The sequence below is a fragment of the Corapipo altera genome, unplaced genomic scaffold (genome assembly GCF_003945725.1).
Source record: "Corapipo altera isolate COAL_440 unplaced genomic scaffold, ASM394572v1 1, whole genome shotgun sequence".
Classification (NCBI taxonomy): Eukaryota; Metazoa; Chordata; class Aves; order Passeriformes; family Pipridae; genus Corapipo; species Corapipo altera.
The window spans coordinates 15,495,668-15,514,974 of NW_020884873.1; the positions used below are offsets into that span (position 1 = coordinate 15,495,668).

The 19,307-nt window shown below is 41.8% G+C and overlaps 2 protein-coding genes across 10 annotated transcripts in view; one reads left to right on the top strand and one right to left on the bottom strand.

Moving 5' to 3' along the window:
* Window positions 1-2,378: 2,378 nt before the first annotated feature.
* IFT27 (intraflagellar transport 27) lies at window positions 2,379-13,095 on the bottom strand. Its single transcript, XM_027667453.1, has 7 exons — window positions 12,968-13,095; window positions 9,655-9,734; window positions 8,538-8,597; window positions 7,812-7,871; window positions 6,748-6,865; window positions 6,337-6,446; window positions 2,379-6,189 (listed from the first exon to the last, which is right to left on the bottom strand). Exons 1-7 carry the CDS (start codon window positions 12,999-13,001, stop codon window positions 6,091-6,093), a joined length of 561 nt encoding a protein of 186 aa, XP_027523254.1. The 5' UTR covers window positions 13,002-13,095; the 3' UTR covers window positions 2,379-6,090.
* Window positions 13,096-13,212: 117 nt separating this feature from the next.
* NCF4 (neutrophil cytosolic factor 4) overlaps window positions 13,213-19,307 on the top strand; it is a 55,536-nt gene continuing 49,441 nt past the window's right edge. Inside the window, exons 1-2 of one of the 9 annotated variants that reach the window (XM_027667344.1) lie at window positions 13,213-13,281; window positions 15,788-15,914. In XM_027667344.1, the coding sequence (XP_027523145.1) occupies window positions 13,245-13,281; window positions 15,788-15,914 (164 nt within the window). In that variant the 5' untranslated portion in view covers window positions 13,213-13,244. The other 8 variants (XM_027667367.1, XM_027667341.1, XM_027667359.1 and 5 more) reach the window with 8 other exon arrangements.

Below are 19,307 nucleotides of genomic sequence, written 5' to 3' on the forward strand. Positions count from 1 at the left end.
TTCCCTCCACTCAGAAATCCTTTCTGAAGAACTGTACTCAAAATGAATTTCCAACACCTCTTCACACTCTTCGACCCTGATAGTCTGACAGAGCCCTTAGCTTACCCAGTTTATTTTTTCTGGTCTCATCTGGATATGCTGTCTCCAGCCACTGCTGCTCACAGCATCACAGCTTGCTCTTCTTATCTCCCCACACTACTCCTAGGTTTATCATTCTGGATTCTTGCTATTGCCAGTGTCGATCCTGTCACACAGACTTTAACTCTTTCTGCCTTCTGTTCTAACACAGGCCTCATATCTTGAATCTAAACTGATTGCTACCACTGACCTTTCTCATCATGGCTCTGAATCCCCCAGACTGAGCTTGGCCCCGAGATCTTGGTCCTGAAAATCTTCAGTTATTTACACTTATCGCCTGCAAGGTCATTCAGCTCTACCTTGTATCCTCATTTTGCCTCAATGGCTCATGCAAAAACTACTTTTCCTCCCACTTTATTTCCATGTATCATTCTACAAGCCATGAAAAGCCTTAGGTCTTCCCATCCCTAAATCACACGCTTCCACTCTGCCTCAGCAAATCCTTTGTGCTCTTCATGAACGAATACAGACCTACATATTTCCTACACGTTCCTTTTCCCCTACTGCTCCTGCATTTCCCCTGTTTGGGACACAGAAGTGGATCACTTCTGCCTTTATACCCTTTTGCTCACAGTCCTTAACTGGAAGTCCTCTTATTGTCTATTTTTCCAGTACTTGTGCAGAAACATTACAGGCTCCACATTTCTCCAGTTGATGTATAGCTGGCTGGAGGGAAACTCATCAAACTGACCCCTTCCCTGACCCCAACTTGACATGTAGGGTCTGTTACATTTCCCTTTTAAACATTGTCAATTCAATCTCACAGACCAGGAAAGAGAGCAATTCCAGGCTTCTCCTGAAAAACAGCTCTAGGGGAGGAAATATGTGAAGTCATGGCAGAAGAATGAGAGGAAGACCCCCAAGCAGTAAAAAAAAAAACAAACAAAAACATCCAAAACTCCCACCAAAACTCCCAATTCAGAATGAGAACCGCCAGTGTCTGTGAAAGTTATACTGTGGCAAGCTCTGAAGAGCCAAGATGAGGCTGCCAGGACTCAGCTGGTGGTCTCCTGCCAGGAAATTACACTCTAGTCTGAGCAACATCCCCATCTCTCAGGTGACTTCGACAGGGAGTCACAATGGCTAAAGAGCCCTGAAAAGCCTGGAGACTGAGTAGCTCTCTTCTTTCTCCCTCCCCCAAGCGTTGTTGTTCCGGGTCAACAGAGCCAAGGGCAACTGGCACAGAAGACATTGTTCTCAAGGCAAGATGACAGCAGGAGAAGGAAATAGGACGCAAGAAGCAGAGAGATGATGTGCCCTTAGGCCAAGAGAGATGTTGCAGGGGCTAACATGGCCCTCAAAGAGCTGCTGCTCAGACTCCATCTCCAGTGCAGAAGGTCCTAGAAGTCCCTCGGCCCCAGCTTCCAAGGAGTACCATCTGCAAGATGGAAAAATTACTTGCTAAGAACAAACAGAGACAGATATTCTCCATCAAGGAGCAGGTACGAGATAGGAAAAGGACTGAGAATGCATGGGGACAGAAGGGTCCCATCATGCAGGTGTCAGTAATAGGACTGTCTTCCTGCTACTAGCAGATAACCTGCCATCACACTGCTGGCTTTGCACAGGCAGATGAGATCACAACTACAAGCAGTTGCCACCTGAACATCATAGATACAGTAATTATTAAAAGCAGAGCACAGCCTTGAGCGGGGTAAGGACCCCCACAGATCTGTGTAAGCACCAGTAGAAAGCAGTTGCTGCCTCCAGAACAGAAAAAGCAGTGTTTTCCCTGCTGTCAGCACCTGCGTCAGGCTCCTAGTTTCTCTTGAGATACAGCTCTTAATTGGGATAGATTGTACGTTTTCTGCTGCAGCCCAGCCCAGCTCCCAATTTAATTGCTAGTTTATGGTTTAGCCTGTTTTGTGCTTTCCATGCTACTTCTTTCCCCATTTAATCTAATAGAATTATAGAAAGTATTTCTGGGAGGACCTCAGGAGGCCACACAGTTTATCCTTCTGCCCCAAGGCAGTATTTCATTTTCAACAACATCATGTGTCTTTTGCTATCAGGTCAGATTGATCCAAGATGTATAGTGGGTAAAGAAATGAAGCTTACCCAGGGGAGTCAATTGGCATAAAAGACTAAATCCAGCCCTTTAAGTCACTGAAGTTATATCAGAAATAACCCTGGTCCAAATGGTGTCATTTATCAGATCAGTCTTCTAAAAGATGTCCTTTCTTAAGTTTTAAGTCTCTAAAATGAACAAATCTCTAAAAGAAACTGTTTTGACAGCCCCATTTCAGTATATTTAATGCTTTATTATGAACAGCAGTGACCACTCCATTGTTAAGACTGAACAGATCTTATCACAGTAGGATCAGCTTTGAAACTCCTATTACTCCCACAATAAAACCTGATCTTTCTGGAATTTTACATCCTGCATTTCACTGCACAGTAGTCTGGCAAGACAAAACAAACCCATTAAAGCATCTTTAATATGACAACTTTACACAAATGAATTTCCAGTAAAATTTCAGAATGTCAGACAGCTTCTTAAGGTTCTTTCTTCCAAGACAATTTGACTAAAAATTCCACTTTTGTTTTCTTTCTTCTATTAATCTCTCTAAGAAGAAATGTCTTGCAGCCTCGGGAATAGATAATGCAGAAATCAGAAGGATAAAAAAAAAAATCAGCTGGTGATGTATCAAGCTAAGTGAAGCAGGGCACAAGTATAACAGGGATTCTGAGCAAAACCATGAGGACCAAAGGAAAGGTAAGAATGAGAGGCTCCAAAGAAGAAAGAAATGGTTTTGCCTAATCAAATAAGCAAGCAGGAAAAAGGACTACATATCTATTAAAACCAGTTAAAGGTCTGTTTGTTTCCTCCCCCTTCTTTTGAAATTTCAGTTCTGGTTGAGTTGGGTCTTTTCTGTGTTGTAACACTCATGCTGAGCACCTGCAGCACTGCACAGCTGGACAAAGCAGGGGAGCTGTAAGAAGACAACAAGCTTCCTGGTCAGCAGACAGGCTTTCTGTCTTCCTCCCACTGTTCTCCACAGCGCTCATAATTCAGACATGCCAAGGCTGTAGGCAGCAAACACATATTCTCACCCTACAGATGTGACCATAACAGTTTGTAAATACAGTAAGAGAAACTTAATAATGGCTTCAGACTCTTACTCATCCTGCTTGCCCAGCTCACCTACACACCACCCTGAACTTCTTCACACAGACACAAAACTATTTTCCACAGCCTTCCCATGTCTGGCTCTCATGTTCTCTTCCTACTCTTCACTACTGGCCCCTACAATCAAGGTCACAAATAAGCTAGGAAAATAGCAACAAGCACCACCTGCATCATGCTGGTATTATATAGCACATTAGACAGGAAGGACAATATATTGTGCTTTTAAAATGCATCAAAAGGGTTGGATGGTTATTGTCAAACACACCCTTTTGAAGGACATTAAACTGTGTCTCTACATTAGTGGTTGAAATAGTCCTGTAAAAAGCAAGTTGGACAACATGCTTTAGACATCACTTCTTTTCCAATTGTAGTTATGGCCTGTGGAAGAGGGAAAGGGGCAGTGGGTGAATCCCTACTGCTAGCTAATTGGATCATACATTTCCTCTCTCAGGCAATATATCTTTCCCTGCATGGGATGCATTTTTCTTCACTAACCTCTCAAAAGCAGCTTCCCCATAAATCACAAATCACCACTGCAAGCATTCCCTTAATGAGATCCTCCAGCTTTTGCATTCATTTAATAAAACAGAATTCACCAATCTTCATCTTACTGGTGCATTTAAAGTATTTATTTGAAGTTATGGGAGGTCCTTCTGGTGCAGAGAGATGGACTCCCTGGTTAAAGATTGCATAGGATTCATTTTATTACCTATTCCCAAGGCATTCGTACCCCCTGTGTACACCAGGTCACAGGTGGCATACTCATCTGGTATGTTATTTTCAATATGAAGAAACATGTGTCTTGTTTTGTAATCATATCACCAACAGAACCAGGGGGAAATGAGCTACCAAATCAAAACAAAACTTCTTTAGTTCTTTAACTAGATCAGCACAGCATTCAAAATAACTTTTATCCTCAATAGTCAGAGGTACCAGCACCTGCAGGCAAGAGTCTACTCAGCCTATGTAAACCAACAAACAACCCCCAGGATTAACAAGACAACCCATGTAAGATACATATGCCAGTAATGTCAATCCAATTCAAAAATGAGTGAATCTTCTGGTTACCCTAAGATCACGGAGGACCCTTTCCTTCTTCGGAGAAAGCAGGAGCTTCCCAGCTGTTCTGTAATTTTTGAGGTGGCTTCTAGCAAAAGAACCTCTTCTTTTTTATTTCGTGTAGGTTGAGCTCCTACTCAACCTCTTTAGCTGGTATTCATGTTTCCTAGTTAATTCCCAGCATCAAGACACTGTTGTCAGTGAAATGAGCCCAGCTGCTTCTTCAGATTCTTGAAGTGCTTCATAAACTCTGCTACAACATCTGCAACCATATTTCTTACGTTCAATTCAATGTACTTTTCCTAGCACTGAGCATAAAAATGATTATAAACCATAAGTATAAAAGTTTTGAAACACAGATTCCTGAAAAGCCTGCCTGAAAAAATCACTCAGTGCTTACTCTCTACAAAATTCAGCTTCTCTTGCTCAAGGGAATCTACCATAATCTGGGAGAAGAGAATGGTTAAATTTTTGAAACTCTCGGTGTTAGGCTCAGTTACAAGCCAGGACCTTACCACGGATGCTTTTGCATTCTGCATTAGCACCGACTCTCACACACGCAACGTCAGCGCTCCACACAAAAGAGCAGCTCTCTCTAAGCTTCCACCCTTTCTAATATGAAACTTCTACCCAGACATGGCTGAGTCAGAGTAACTTATCCAGGCTGTCTTTCATTTCCCTAGTCTCGTTTCCACTAGCAACACCAGAACTGTGGTCTTTAATCCTAAAGTCAATGAGAAGCAGGGAGAGTTTAACAAGAAACAGGACTCTGATTCTGAGATTGAGAACTGAACTTAATCAGAACGGTATTGCCAAGTTCAGCTGACAAAAATGATACAAAAATACATAAGATGACAAAGACATAATGAAGAAAAGGTAATCTGTTCTACATTTTGGACTCGTCTTTAGAATAGAAGAGGTATTCTTGCAATTTGACCCCATTTTGCAGATTAACCAATTTGGATGTGCCTGCAGGAAGTCCTTCCCGCTCACTTCAAGGGAGGTGGCAGCCTCTGTAGAACTCCTGTGACCTGGGACCAGCAGAGGGCACTGCGTCACCAAGTGACAGCGGTACGGACGTGAGACAGTTCCCACCAGGCAGTGACAGTGAGCCATGTCGAAGGAAAGAAACATTCTAGAAATCAGAAACACGTATTAGTCACCAGCATATCACTCCTACAACTGCTAAGGGCAACACTGTTAAAACAGGCCTCAAACTGTGGGCACTCCTAGAAACACACCTAAATCCAGCTCAGGCCCCACACACCTCAGTCTCCAGGTGCTGATTTTAGGGCATAGGCCTCCTCCAGAAAATGCTTTTCAAGAGGTAGGGCCAAATCAGTCCTGCCCTGCAATGTATGTATCAGGGCTGGGTTGCTTAAGTCAAAAAGCATCTTGTCAGCTTCCTCTCTCTGTTTCCAAACCTCTAAATCCTTGCTTGTAGCAGCAGGAAGTCTGTTCAGACAAGAAGATATCAAAGCAAAGAGCTGGCAATTTCCATTCTGCCCTTCCCTTTTACTCCCCGCCTCCTCCAACCCAGCAGATTTTCAGTGAGCAGAGAACTAAGTTAGAGGACATGAAAGGAATGCTGAGGTAGCAACTTCAGAGGAGTGTCTTTCCACTTGCTTATTTCTAGTTTATTTTGAATTACCAGAAGATGACCATGAAGAAGCAAATAGCTCATCTTTTTTCTTCTCTCTGTATTCCATCCAGCAGGATTCTAGGCACCAGAAGAAGCTTAGAGGATAAATAAGTCATACCAGTCATGCTAGTGAGTGAAAAGTTTCTACTTTCTCTTTGTAGAGTTGGTGGAATAACTTTGCCAGGATGTGGAAAGGGGTCTCAAAATTTTTCATCTCCTTCTGTAAAGAAATAAGAAAGTTATGAATGACAGATGGAATAATCACTTGACTATTTATGTTCTGCTTCACAGAAGAAAGATTAAAACCGAGTTAGACGACAACGACAAACATCCACTTCCACAGGCGGTGAAAGGAGCAGATACCCACCACTGACATCTCACAGTATTCCAGGCCGTGTTTCTCAGCCCACTTCTGTGCTTCTTTCTGCTCCACAACTCGGCGATCAGCTAGGTCTGTTTTATTCCCCACTAAGACACCTGCAGAAAAAAAGACACGAAACAAGAAAAAACCCAGCCCATCAATGCTGACTCGTTAGTAATAAAGACTGGAACATTTGTAGAAGTAGCTGAAAAAGCTGGAGGTGTGGAGAAAAGGCAACAACTACCTAGAAAAGGTTCAAAAAAGGAAACATATTCATGCCTTACATGCTTTGTGATAAAAGTAAATGAGTTGGAAGAAGCTCTGACTTAAAATAAACGCTCTATGTCACATCTCAGTGGGAAAAACTGCTGTCATACAAGAGGGGAGTACATAACAAGAATCACGGCCATTTCTTACCTGGAATGTGCACCCCAACTGCTTGAGCCCTCAGCTTCTCCAACCATTTGGTACAGTTGTTGAAAGATTGCTCATTAGTGACATCATACACAAGGCACAGAACGTTGGGTTGCTCCCACTGCGCAGCAAGAAAGGAACATTGTCAGCTCTAATGAAACTGATGTTGTCAACAGCCAGGCTGTAAACACAGCAAACAGCTGCTAAGATGAAAATAAAAAGCCGAATATATAGGAATCCTATGCCCTGGCTGAGCTTTCACATTTCAAATGACCCAACTAAATGGATCACTGGCACTGGGAGAGGTGGTCTTGCTCTCTTTCCCTATTCTTGTCTGTACAGTCCTGCTCCTTTACTTGTATCCGCTCTGGCTTTCATCTGATCACTGGGGAAGCTGATTCTTCATGCTGAATCAGCACAAAATTAATCCTAGAGAAAAAAGTAGAAAGGTTTTCCTCCAGTTTGAGAAGCTGAGCCAGCTTCTAAAAGAGTCCCTTGCAAACCAGACCTAGTGCAAGGGTAAAAGTGGAATTGCCTCTGGTAGAGCAGTGAATCATTAGGTTGACTTAGCCATCTTATGAAACCTCACATCAACTGATTCTACCTCTCAAAATGAGATAACACAGTAGAGAACTGTGGCTAAGGCCACAGATATGTGAAGGAAAAAAAACAAGGACAGTATTATGCTCAAAGGACAAGAATGAATCCTGTTAGATCAAACACATCACTGTAACACAACCCCCTCCCCCACTATTGAAGTAGCAGCAAAATAGGTATTTTTCTAAGAAATAAAAATAACTTTAACCAACAGTACACAGAAATTCTCAGTTAACAAATCTGTATTTCTTTTGTAAGAAAACTGCCTATCTACTTTCCTTCCTCTGGAAAGTATTTCTCCTAATACTTCTACAAGTTTTAGAGAGGTAGAACAGGATGCGTTGGCAACTGAGGTAATTGCTCCCATTTACACTAAAGACAAAGTTTGCTACATCTGCCAGACTGAGGAGTTCAGATCTTCAAAGCAAAAGCGCTTCTTTGGAAGAAGAGGACTGTTACATAAGACTTACCAGTTTCTCCAGCATCTCAGAAAATAGATCTTTTCCTGCAGAGTCAAAAATGAAGAATTCCTGAAAGCGGAAACAGAAAGAAGGCTCTTGCCAAGAAAAATGCAGTGTAGGGAAAGGTTTTGAAAGTAAATACTGCAACTTGTAACTCCTACGTTTTGTTCAGTACAGCAATGTCATGTCCCTAAGGGACAAATTCCCCGCACTGAGAAAACTCTAGATAGAGTGAGAAAAATAAAGTTGTATTTCAAGAATGACCAATCAATGGCTTACCTCCAAGGCTCCAAGTCTGTTTTTCATCTCTACTGGAAACAAAATATGTGGAGTGGGACAGTAACCTGTACTATTTACATGAAATTATACATGTGGGTACATTCCATTAGTGGGGGGATAGGGCATTAAGGGAAAATAACAGATAAGTTTCAGCTTCTTTAGTTTCCAAGAAACGTGAACTAAACCTGAATGCCCCAAAGGACAGAACAGAATCTCAACAAATCTGGCAACAACTTTGATTTACAATGTTGTGTTGGATACGAGTATGTAAAACTTATATTTTTAAGACTGAACTAACCCTGGAGTATCAGCAATCGTACACAGTCAGGCTTATTTCCTTAATGCAACCTAATTGCCATATGAACATGCATAGTGATCTTCCATCATAATGAGACTCGTGAGGTTTGAGCTCTGGTTGTCTCTTTCTGACCCAATTTATGTCACAGAAAAACTCACCACACTATCACTTGTCTCTGGAACCGATACAGCCTTTACCAACAGATCTATGCCCGTGGTCTGTCAAGAAGAATCAGGAAAACGAGGATCAGAAGAGTTTTTAAGAGCCTGTCCAACTGCATACCAACTATGCATTGGACTGAGGCAATTCTCGTGAATCATTACAATCCCATCAAACACAAACCGCTGGGAACTCAGCAATACTCCTCAGAGCTCTGGTAACATAATCCCACCAACATGTCAAAGACTCATAGATTTGCTCAGCTGGGGGAAAAAGGAGGAGAAGAACCAAGGAGATTTGCTTATATACAGCTAAGAGCATTAGCTGAAATCTGCAGGGCTGCACCTACTCTCACATTGCTGCTCTAACACACGCCTGAGAACGTTTTGCACCAACCATGTGATCAGCTAACATATGGAACTGAGGTTATTTGTGCTTCTTCCACCTTTTATCTCATTCTGCTTTGTAGCTTGTTTGTTTGTTCTATTTCTATCCTTAACTTCTGGTTTCCATCTTTATTTCAATGAATAAACAAAATTTAGGGCTTTTTTCCTCCACATTCATATTTTCCTTTTTTTACTTTACTTATATTTACTTTTATTTTTATACTGATTCTGATTAGTCATCACCATTGATTCTTACACTGAAAGACTGCAAACTGTATCCTCTTCATCTGGGAACAGTTTCTGTAGATTATAATTATCTTGGGGCTATGCAGCACATCTTCGTGTTTGCATAGTGATAAGCACACTGTCCACATGCACATTTAATAGCTGGAATTAAAAGCCTTCTCCTTCAGCAAGGCTTTTTCACAGAGCACTCCCTAAAGGGGGAAGCTCTCTAACACCACAAAAGCTTGTGAAAACATTGGTTCGTCAGGAAAATTAACTAAATTACTCTGCATTAAGTTTCAACACCAGCACCCACATAATGTAGACTTACATAATACTAAAGGGTTTCCCTTCAGAATCGAGGGTGTAAGAGAAAGAAAACCCTACAAGATTCTACACTGAATGCCTCAACTAAAAATCATACTGATTTTGCTCTAGGTCTCCTAATTTCCTCATTCTACTTAGAAAAATGTTAGACAGCAATCAGAGCCTGTTGTGTGCTTACCAGTGTGTAGTTCTTCTGAAAATGAGCCCCATCACTGCGAAACATCTGGGCTAAAGCACTCTTCCCCACAGCTGGATCTCCTGCAAAACCAAAAACACAGTTTTTGTTTCATTCCAGAGAATCTTATTTTCCCTCAGTTCTGTTTACTATCACATGCCCTAAAAGCCTGGATGCTCTAACTCGGACTACAGGCAAGATAACTGTCATATGAAGCACACAGCAATCTAAAAGGTAATACCAACATGAGGAAATGAATACTGCCATTATGCATACTGGTGCTGACATTAGATTTATGATCTATGAACAACAGCAAAGGACTGCCAGATCAGGGTGGAACTGCTGCTTGTTCTAAAATTCATGCCTATGCCATAGCCCTTATCTAACAATTAAAATTTCCCAAATATGCTACCATGTAGAAAAAATAGCAATGTGATAAGGGACAGTGGGCTGCATAGGAGGCTTATTTCCTCTCCTTATGTTACCCATTTCCCCAGATTCAAATCCTTGTTATATACTGAGACAAAGCTGCTTAAGCTGGTAACATTCCTCAATGAACTCTTCTTGCTGATCCTGCTAAGAGAGCAGCTCTTGCTGACTCAATGCTGCTGGTGGCTCATTAGTTGCATCCTGGGCATAACAGAAGCAAATGTCAGAGAGAAAGAGCCTGCTGATTCATCCCTTTATGGAAGGAAAACCAAGGGGCTTTAGTTTTTGCTCTTCTAGAGCCAAGGCTTTCTGATATGGCTTGCACAACACTTTGGGCAAACCTGGCAGCTGCTGGCTTTGGCTGCTGCTACAAAACTCGGTAAGATCCAAAGCAATGGCAGAGAACTACAGAATTCACATATGCCCCTATTACTTCATGAAAAATATCATAACCTTTGCAAAACAAAGACTTAAGTTAATGCTTATAAAGGGTTTATAATCTCTTCACATAATGTCCTTCTAGGTTGGATAGTTAAAAGGACAGGAGCCAGGAATTAAATACCTCAGTGGTTCAAGCTTTACCCTTTAAAGGTACACTCATAACAGCCAAGCCTGGAATACAAATCTTTTACATTATGTGTTAATAAATTAACCCAGAAAGGGGTATATTTTGACCCTGTTACAGCTTCCTAGATGGTGTTTTGAAGGAAATTGGTAGACCTATCTGCCCACATAATATTACAGAGGAGGAAGGAGGTTTTGGATAGTAACAATTGCTCCTAGATGCATTAACCAAATGTAGCTCTTGTTTAAACATTTTTAGCAAGCTTACTTACTTTGAGCTGAGCTGGGCTCATAATATTTAGACAGGAAAATCTGGTAAGTCAGCTTGTTTGTTCCCTGATCAGTTCAAGCTTGTGCGGAAGACAACACTCTGTTCTGAGTGGAAGCTATTCCATATTTCAATAGACAATTAGATCGGTCTTTGTAAAATGAGAGAAGTACACACTGCTCCAAACTTTGAAGGCATCATCCAGCACAAATTCTTAACTAATGTGTTGCCTTTTTTCTATCTGACAGCCCCAGTTGTTCTTTCCCTTTCCTTATTCTTTGCCATCCTCTTTAGCCCGACACCACTATACTTCCTCAAAATAAGTTTCCTTGCCCTTTTCAATTAGTTTGGTCTCAGCTGCCAGTACTGCATCCCACAGCATATATTCTACCCATATTTCTGTTATTTTGCCAGAATCTGCAGTGTGTCCAAAATGCCTCCTACTGCCAACTGTCTCTGCAATGAAAACCTTTGTGTAGTGTCTCCACAGCAAGCTCAGACAAGAATACCTTTTACTGTGTGTCTGTAAATTACCCTTGAGATAACACAGGAATCACTTCTACTGTCAAGTTAATAGTCTCTGTTTTCCTAATAAAAGCCCTTTTCCCCTTTGACCTTGGTGCAGTTCCCAATTCTGTGAGCCATTGACTCTTCATAACCATTTCCTTAGGTACACAAAAGCTTCCTGTTCCATTTCTGATCATTTTGCTCCTACCTATGTAATTGCATTTTCTTGTTCACTTTAGGTTGTTGTGGCTACTAATCTCTTATGTCTCTTTCACTATATTGGTCTCTTCTGCAAGAGAGAAGCGATTTTGCCTGGTCTACTTCATTAATTTATTATTTTTAATAATATATGTATATTATTGTAGCACATAGGAGAGCTACATAAAGGACAGGATCTTCCTGTTGTTTGTGTTGCAAACAGAATTGAAAAGGCAGCCCCAGACCCAATCAGGATTAAGCACATAAACATGTCATCCAAAGAAAACCTATGTGATTTAAAAATGGTTGTAGAATTCGCCTTGGCAACAGTAAACAACAAAACTAGAAAGACTTTACAAAGCCTATGTATTGGAAGTAGGAAACTTCCAAATTGGAAATGATGTGCAAGTTTCAAATCTAGAAGACATGCAAGATACTCATGCTGTCCACAGCAACAGAGGCACAAGGGAGATTAACTTTTGCATTTGCCAAAGACCACACATGACTTTGTGTGAGTTCATGGTCAGCTGCTTCCGAGGTTAAAACAGGCAAACATTTTACTCTGTATGAAAGAATTTGGAGTGAAGAGTTAAAGCTGGGAGTTGACTGCACACAAAGGTTTTATGGATTTGTGCTTCTAGCTGAGGCTGCACAGAGTTTCAGTGTAGAGGGAGGGAAGAAGAAGTTTTCTTCCTGCAGTGTTAACAATCATCTGTACTTACTTTCAACAGCTCTACAATCCATTCTGACTAAATAAATCGATATCTTCACCTCACTTTTTTTCCCCCAGGTTAACCTCCAACTTGCTTGGAGAAAAAGACATGTCTGTGAAGTGCACGTGCTTCATCCTTCTATTCTTTACTTAGGCTTTACCTTTCTATCACCCTCAGAATCACCCTGATTTCTGACATGAATTTTTCACATCAGCCCAAGGCAAGACTCCGGAATGAGGCAGGACTCAGCTGTCTACCCTGCTCCCTTCACACTTTCTCCGTCCTCTGCCTTCCTTTCCACACTGCAAAAATACTCTTTTTGGTGAGGTTCCCCCCCCCCTTTTTTTTTTTCAGATCCTTTCCTTGCATTTCAGCCGGTCCGACTACGCCTCACACCCTCCCTGGGCACAGCTCTTGACACCGGGCTGGCAACGACAAACGGGATTTCCACCGCTCCCGTCCCGAGGGAGCCGAGGTCCTCACTCCTCTCCCCACCTCTTCTCCGTCGGAGCGGCCCCTCCACGAGGGGCTGCGGGAAGCCAGGCCGGATCGGCTGCCAGCCTCACCGCACCCCACGGCGCCCGCTCTGGGCCCCTGCAGCCAGCAAGACGGACGGGACCGGGCGGGCCAGACTCACCTGCCAGCAGGCACTTGGCAGCGAGCTTCACCATGGCCCCGGGCAGGCGGCGGGCCGGACAGGAGAGCGGCCGAGCCGCCACCGCGCTGAACCGCGGCCTTGGCAACCGCGCGGCCCTGGCAACCGAGCGACCGCCCGCCCATCCCGGTTGGCTGCGGGCTCTGCTCGTCAACGCCTCTCGCAGTTGTTATTGGTTCTCTTGACTTTTTCCCGCCCACCAGGAGCGCCGTCGTTCAAACCCGCCCCCCCCCGCCCCTCCCGGTGGCGCCGCGGAGCTATGGAAGGAACGGAGCTGAATTCTGCCCGGCAACTAAGTACGTCATCGGGACTCGGCTTGTTATTGGGTAGAGCACAGGGCATTGTACCACGGGGCTGAAATGAACCCTCTGGGGACGCGGCAGAAAATAGTAAAAGTAACGGCAAAGGGCTGCGGCAGCACCAAGGAGGAAAGAGGCAAGCGAGGGTGAGAAACCTCCATTTCGTGCCTATGAACCCACGGAACCCGATGTTCCGTGCGGAAGGGCCCTGGCACCCGGTGCCTTCCTGCGCATGCGCTCTGCCGGGCACTCTCCTCCCCCTCCCGCCCGCAGCCGTCCCTTCCGCCCGGTCCCATCATTTGGGTCACTTTTTCCTCGGGGCTTGGAGGTGGAGCGGGGATTGCACCAGGCTTTGTGCTTTGCTGCGGCAGATTTATAAGTCGGCCACGAGGCTTGATCAGCACGTTTAGAGCAGGCAGTTTGTGAGGCCACTGTGCCTAGAATGGAAGTTGAGCTGTGCTTCTTCTCAGCCCGGGCCAACATTTGATCCCTTATCCTTTCCTCCAGTTCACACTTTTCCTTGTGTTTGACTGTTATCATACTGACGGCGAAAGTTCTCTTTCTGATTTCTTAGTTGCTTTCTTCTTAATATCTCAGGATTTTGGTCCTTTTTTCCCCCCTTTGTTGTTTTTGTAGTCTTTCACGCTGCAGTAGGTTGGTTTCTTTATTGTTTTTCTTAATTTTCAAATATTTTTGCTAAGATCTCCCTTGACTACTAGTGAACTATTTCTCTGCCCTATTCTTATTCTTTGAACTAATCTTCTGTCTTCCTTAAGCAGTCCAGGTCAGTGGATTTGGGTTGGAGCTGAAAAAGGTGATAATAAAGCTTCCTGTGTTTTCCTCTCCTTCTAATGTCTTACGCCATCAGCAAGCATACCATTAAAAGCAAACAACACTTTTAGGGTATAAACTTCTTAGGGTATAAACTTTGCTTGTCTACACTTTGGGTTGTTTACTCTGGAGCACAGAATCTGCTTGCTGTGAAAAGTAGTGAGTAAGCTTGGGAAAAAAAGAATAATTATTAGTGCATCTATATTGGGGTTATAACATTGGACATTCCAGAAGTACTGTTGGTTGAAAATAAATTGTTCCAAGTTTTATATTAATTTCAAGGTAGTGCCTGCTTAGAAGGCAGCTTTTTTTTACCTTTGTCTAGGATGAATGACCCATTTTACATGTTTGGGACTATGTGACACATCTGCCAGAAACCTAACCAGGAAGAAAATAACATAAAAATAATGAGATCCCATAGCAAAATCAAAGGAGTATTTTATATGCACATAAAATAACACTGTTTCTCTAAAAAATTTGAAAGGGACTTCTCCAGCCTGAGTGGGTAAACCTTAATTGTAGATAATAACTGTATTGAAGTATAGTGATGGAGTCACTACTGAGGGTTCTTTTAAAAAGAAAAAGAAAAATTAATTCCAGGTCTCCTTATTGCTTTCACTGTTCTCCATCTCTGAATCCTCCATCACATAAGACAGGTGTGGCTTATTGATGTTCTCCATCACTTATGTCTAAATAGCTTCCCTCCCCTTTCATCTTTTCTGCCTTCCACTCCATCTTCCGAGAAATCCACTTGTGTCTGTGTTGTTCCATTTTTGCAATCTTTGCATTATCCTTTGTTGTCTATTTGTAATATTGTCCCAGTTTACTGACAGGTCTGTATGCGAAGGCTTTGAGGCTCCATTATGATTTACTTCAGAATTATTGATCGTGGCTGCAATGTAGTAGTATCCATCAGCATTTGCTGAGGTAAAACATCTCTAACATTTTACACTGGGATCAGTGTAATAGAAGGCATAGATTATGTTGGAAGTGAGATTTTTATTGCTGTTGAAAAATTCTGCTTGGAGTCTGGCTATGCTGCTTTCCTATTAGCACCCTGGTCCTTTATCCCATTCCCTCATTTTCTACTTACCTCTGCATGCATGTGTGCACAGAACTCTTAATGGACTTGTATCCTCTCTATTTCTTCTGTCCTTTTACCCCACACTTTTTTTTTTTTTTTACTCAATCTTGGTCTTTTCCTCCACCTGAGTTCTCACAGGTAAAAGTTGTTCCATTACCAGCTTTGACAGTGATAGATTAAGGATGGAATTACTTATCTGCACCTTGTAATCCAAACAGAATCACAGTCTGCTGTTAGCAGTCCACAGGGGTTGCTGCTGAATAAATTGGAATACTGGTAGCTGTGCTCACTGAAGCTTCTCTCATCTTGAATACGTGAGAAAGAGGGGAAGAGAAACCCTGTGGATTTAAACAAACCCACCCCCACCCCCCACCAGAGGATGATGTCCTTACCCTAGAGAAGTGTTTATTTGGTTAAACCCTGTATTTACCAGCTCAGGAGAAACAGAGCACTCTTTTTATTCACACATTTCATTTCTTCCTCAAATAAAGCAAGATTCCTGTGAGTGGAAAGCACTCCTCTCATGTGAGCAGGATAAGTTGCCCTGACAGCCACAAGACCCTGAGATTTAAAGTCACATTCCTTTAGGCAGTGGTCACAAAACAGCAGATGAACTGCACGTGTCCGTGTGCAGCTTGCATTTCGTCAGGGTACAGAAGGCAACGATGGTGGAACTGCAGCTCCAGCGGGAGTGGCAAGGAATTTTAGGCTCAAGGTAAGGCTTCGCACTGAGGATTAAACCAAGGTTGTACAGTCTTTTAGATTGATGCATGGTTTGTGTTTCAGGTTTTGTCGGGCACTTCACAAAACATACCTGTTAAAAAGTGATTTTTTTGTGAGGCAGAATTCACTGATGTTCCTAGGACTTGTTTTTGTAGTTATTCATGTATCGATGCAAACATTCTGGATACGTTCAGAGTTGGGCAGGTTACAACCTGTAACTTGAACATGCTGCCTAATAAAAGCTACTGAGGAAATACTGTAGCTTTCTTTGGAGTATCAGTGCTTCTCAGGAGGGCATTAATGTTGAGGAAAAGGAATTAGTAGGTCTTTCTGTAAGAAATCTCTTAAATACAAAGTATTTTGTCAGTTCTTTTTTAAATCTTATGTTACTAAAAGGAAACAGTGTGACAAAACAGCATCAGAATTATCTTGCAAATGGATGAATATTCAGAGTTCATGCAGCTTTTTTAATCTGTATAGATTCTTACAGGATTGGCTATAAATGTTTTTTGATATCTCTGGAGAGCTTTGAAAAACTGTAAGAACGGATGTGCAAATTTTATTGTAGATTTCCGTTCTTTACACTTTCCCCAGGCGGTGGAATAAATAGAAACTTCATCTATTTTGAGGGCTACTTCATTTGGCATCCCCCAAAATTGCCGTTTGTTTCTCAGAGTGGGGCTATTAGCACAGAAGTGAGAATTTGGATGCTTTCTCTATCACTGTTGATAATGCCATTATAGTTCCAGGTCTTCCGATTTTGCTCTTTTGTGGCAGGGACTGAGACACAGCCATGAAGGCTTTTTGGCTGAGAGTCGGTGCACTGAAATGTAAGATGATTATAAAATGGTTGAATCAGCCAAAGGATTTGTTGGCAGTTACAACAACCCTTCTGACTGATCTGGCATATCTGTCACTTGTTTCTGATCTACTCTGTTGGGAGAGTGGAAGTTAGAAATGGATGGCAGTTGTGGCATCAATGAAAAGTGGTAAATTACTAGATGTAGGGTAGGTGCCTCCACAAGGCATAAACTTGGTTTGAGTATGCTAATTGAAACTGTTGTGTCCTCTTTTCTAATGAATATGGAATGAGGGAAAGATTTTTCAAGGATACATTCAAATCCACAAGGATAAAGATAAAGAGAATTTTCAGGGAGTAATTATCCTGCATATACCTGGAAAAATTCCAGCTTGAATCTTTATTTTCTTGTTCTTGCACATGGAAGCTAAGGAAAAGTGCTGGGAGCAAACCCTAAAGTCTTTATTTATTTTTTAACAATATACCCCAAAGGATTAGATGTGGATAGTTGATCGGGGAACCGGAACTTCATACAGAAAGTTGTCTGGATCTCTCCATGGGGGATAGTCTGTGACAGACTGAGGGCTTGCTGTGGCCTTGTGTGTGGCCTGAGCCTTTCTCAGCTGTGAGCGCTGTTATTGGAGCAATTGTGTCATGCTCCTTTGCACAGAGCCGTGCACAGGGGGATTGGATGCTGGTAAGTGAGCATCAAGCACGCTCTTGCATCACGGGGAAGGGGTTAATCTGCCAAACAGAGAATATATGAATACGTGACATCTTTAAATGAGCTACCCACAATTCCAGCTCACCAGTCATTATGTGGTGATGAGGACTATGATAGCAGCTGGGAATCTTTTTTTGGATCTCTAGCTGCTGTCTGCTTAAAAAGCAGCTGCTCAGTTTACACTAATGCTGTATCTTATGTTAAAAACTGCAAGACAGATTACATTCAAATAAAATAATGAGATTTATTAAAAAATAAAAGTTTATGTTTTGCTTTATATTCTGTTTGTGCTTTTAGGATTTGAATGTTCAAGGTTCTCCCTGCAGGCATGACAGCTAGAATGCTTTTCCCTTTGCTGAAGACTAAGTGTCAGCCATGTGATTCCGGGACTTGGAGTTTTAATGGAGGAAGGAGAAGAAAAATCTTTGAGACTCCTAATTGGATTTTCAGAAGTTTACAACACTCTATTTTCTATCCTCTTCACTTTTATAGCAGGTTAAATTTTTAGGCACAAACTTTTTCACCTTAATTATGTCCTTTCTTTTCAAGGTCAATTTATTATCATGAATTTATATTATAATAAAATATCTTCTAAGCTTTTCAAATCCTCACTCTAATAATCTCCAATCCTTCCTGCACTGAATTTCCTTTTCCTCAGACCTTGAATTTGAGTTCACCCTCTGGCCTTTGTCTCAGAGCTCTCTGTCCATTTATTTCCTGCTTCAAAAGCAAGGCTCCTGCTCCTGCCTTCCCAGTAGCTGTTCAGACCAGGTACTTCCTTTCCATTTGCTGCTGAGCTTTGCTGGTCAAAATCTTTGTGGCCTTCTTCCTACAGCTGTAGGGCTTTGGTTTCTGCTTCTGATGAAGTCTTAAACTTCTGGGCTACACAGTGAACTGATAAAAATTCTGAACGAGAAGGATTCAGAGCTTGTAAAAATAGGATAAAAATTACATGAGAGCCCTTCATTGTTATTTATTCTGTGTTTTGTATTGAATAGAGTAGATGGAATTTTGGGTTAATTTTGACCTATCAGACCTTCAGTGAGAAATCATTTAAGTTCTATTGTATCAGTTACCTCTCTTTTGAGCATTCAAAATGAAGATGCATTTGAACATTAGGATCCTCAACAGCCCCCCAAAAATGTAGGCTCATTAAATCTATGGGCAATTGTCTCTTAAGACTCTGCTTTGCTAAGAAGGCTTTCACGTGTGAACAAGGAAGTTAATATATGCAGAGAGGAACAGCAAAACACTGGCTTTAGTAATGGAGGTTGTTACAGAACATAATTGAACACTGACTGCAGCAAACCTAAAAGGAGACTTGCATTACAATGACATAAAATCTTTATTTTTTCCCCTAACCTCTGATTTCAGCTGTCTGACTAAGAGCAGGTGCTGGGCAATAGCTCAGTTTCAACAACCCATTGCAGCTGAAAGAGTAGATGCAATTGTGCTGTATCCAGCAAAATTGAAAATTGCTTTAAAGGAGGGGAATGCAAATGTTTTTAAGACAGAAAATCTTCATTCATCTGCAGAAGGAAGCATAAAATTAGCATAGCCACATAATTCTTATTCCTCTTTATATTAAAGAAGTAATAACTGTGAGATAATTTGCTATTACCTATATATTTTAGCATCTTTCTAGTGATACACTTTTAAAATTGCATTGCATTGTGAAAATACAGGAAAAAGAATTCGTTAACAATTAAATGTTATAATTAAAAAATTCTTTCAGGCCAAGTTTCCAAAACTTGAAAATATCTCTGAACCATTTGGATTTTCAGCAACCTATGGACCTTCCCTCTAGCAATTAATGGTTAAGCCTTTAACATCTGATCCTGAGCCTCTCATGACCTGTCTAG